The sequence below is a fragment of the Orycteropus afer genome, unplaced genomic scaffold, assembly GCF_000298275.1.
Source record: "Orycteropus afer afer isolate SDZICR_OR568_19922 unplaced genomic scaffold, OryAfe1.0 scaffold00195, whole genome shotgun sequence".
NCBI classification, from domain to species: domain Eukaryota; kingdom Metazoa; phylum Chordata; class Mammalia; order Tubulidentata; family Orycteropodidae; genus Orycteropus; species Orycteropus afer.
Genome location: NW_006921782.1, coordinates 153,987 through 155,557, shown reverse-complemented (window position 1 = coordinate 155,557; position 1,571 = coordinate 153,987). Strand labels below are relative to the sequence as shown.

Sequence of the window (1,571 nt, the reverse complement as noted above, 5' to 3'; positions counted from 1 at the left end):
AAAAAAAAAAAAAAAAAAAGCCCATTTCTCTGCAAATAGCCATGGAGGGAGTTATCCAGTAGGACTTCAACTCAATATATAGTGGAAATTATTGATAGTATCAGAAATGACTACAAATGCATGGGAAGAAGACAAAGAATCACCTACACATAGGGAATGCTCAGCCCACTTAAGCATCCTGGTGTGCAGTGGGCAGAAAGCTTTCCTGATCTGTGTTACAAAAGAATAATACAGGGAAATAAGCCTACACTGATTCTGTGATTCTATTATATATTTACACACACACACACACACACACACACATCATGCAGCTACAAATACTTCCATGTTAGAATGGAGAACATGAATGAGAGGCAAGTCAAAAGAGAATAGCCAGGAAAAAAAAAATTTCCGCTATTCCCTTTCAGAAAATGACTGAAGGAACTAAATCTGTGAAACTTGAAAAACTGATGACTAAGTGGCAACATCCTAACAGCCCACAAATATCCCGAGGTGTAAAACAAGGAAGGAAAGAAATTTTAAGATGACAAAAAAAGATCAAATACATGTAGAGTGTTTTATGTGAACTTCAATTTTCCAAACCTCCAAATTTTCCAACATACCAGACACAGTGATGATCCATTCTCCTCACACAGACACCACATAACCGGCAATGCCACGCCCGGGCTGGTCGCACCAGCTGGCACTTGGCACACCAGTCCTCCTTTGCCTTGGTGGGGCTGCCAGCCAGTATCCTGCAAGAGCCCTTAAGATCATCCTTCATGTTTCGATTATTGAGACCTCCTGACATATCTGCTCCAGAGAACCCTTTGGTCTTCTCATGCCCTTTTCTGTTCAGGTATTCAATTTGACTGTTGCTTAGAGAATTGTCATTGCTTGCTGGATTTCTGAGGTAGCCTGGATTCTTCTTGGCTCTGTACAAGGCTAAGAGTATCAGAAATAACCCGCAGGTAAGAATAGCCAGCTGAGTGGGCCCCACACGTCCTTTAGGGACCACTTCCCGAAGGAACACATAGTACATGTAGCCCAGTGAGAACAGTCCGAGGCTCAGGAAAAACAGAGTCTGCTCTTTCCGTCTGTGAGTGAGGTAGTAGTACCACAGTGCCAGCACAGGAAGGGAGGTCAAAACCACCACCCCCAGCAGGAAATGCCAGGAAGCCACATGGAGGAAGATGGGCAGTAAGATGAGTGGGGGAATGATACTAATGTTAACTTTCTTGGCTCCCTTGAGCCAAGGAATTCGGAGGTGATCATAAATTGTATCCATGATTCGTTCACAGGTCTCTGGCTGTATGGATTTACATGTAATCCATCTATTCAGAAAGAGCACAAAAAGGAGGCATTTCACATGGGTCTGTTGAATTAAAACCACTGAACACTATATGCCTAGTAACAGAATAAATGATAAAAGTGACAGTCAAAGGCCAAGAATTTTACTTCATTAATAGTAAATGCAAACTTTTCAGCTTCGTTTGTCATTTTTTCAATACTAACAAAAAAATAATGTTTAGAAATGTAATGGTCAACATTAATTCTCCACTAAACGCATGTTGTTGTTGTTGTTATGTGCC

At 41.4% G+C, this 1,571-nt stretch overlaps 1 protein-coding gene across 1 annotated transcript in view; it reads right to left on the bottom strand.

Moving 5' to 3' along the window:
- ZDHHC23 (zinc finger DHHC-type palmitoyltransferase 23) overlaps positions 1 to 1,571 on the bottom strand; it is a 9,437-nt gene that overhangs the window by 4,525 nt on the left and 3,341 nt on the right. The window contains exon 2 of the mRNA XM_007947839.1: positions 603 to 1,313. Within this exon, the coding sequence (XP_007946030.1) occupies positions 603 to 1,313 (711 nt within the window). The remainder of the gene's footprint in view (positions 1 to 602; positions 1,314 to 1,571) is intronic.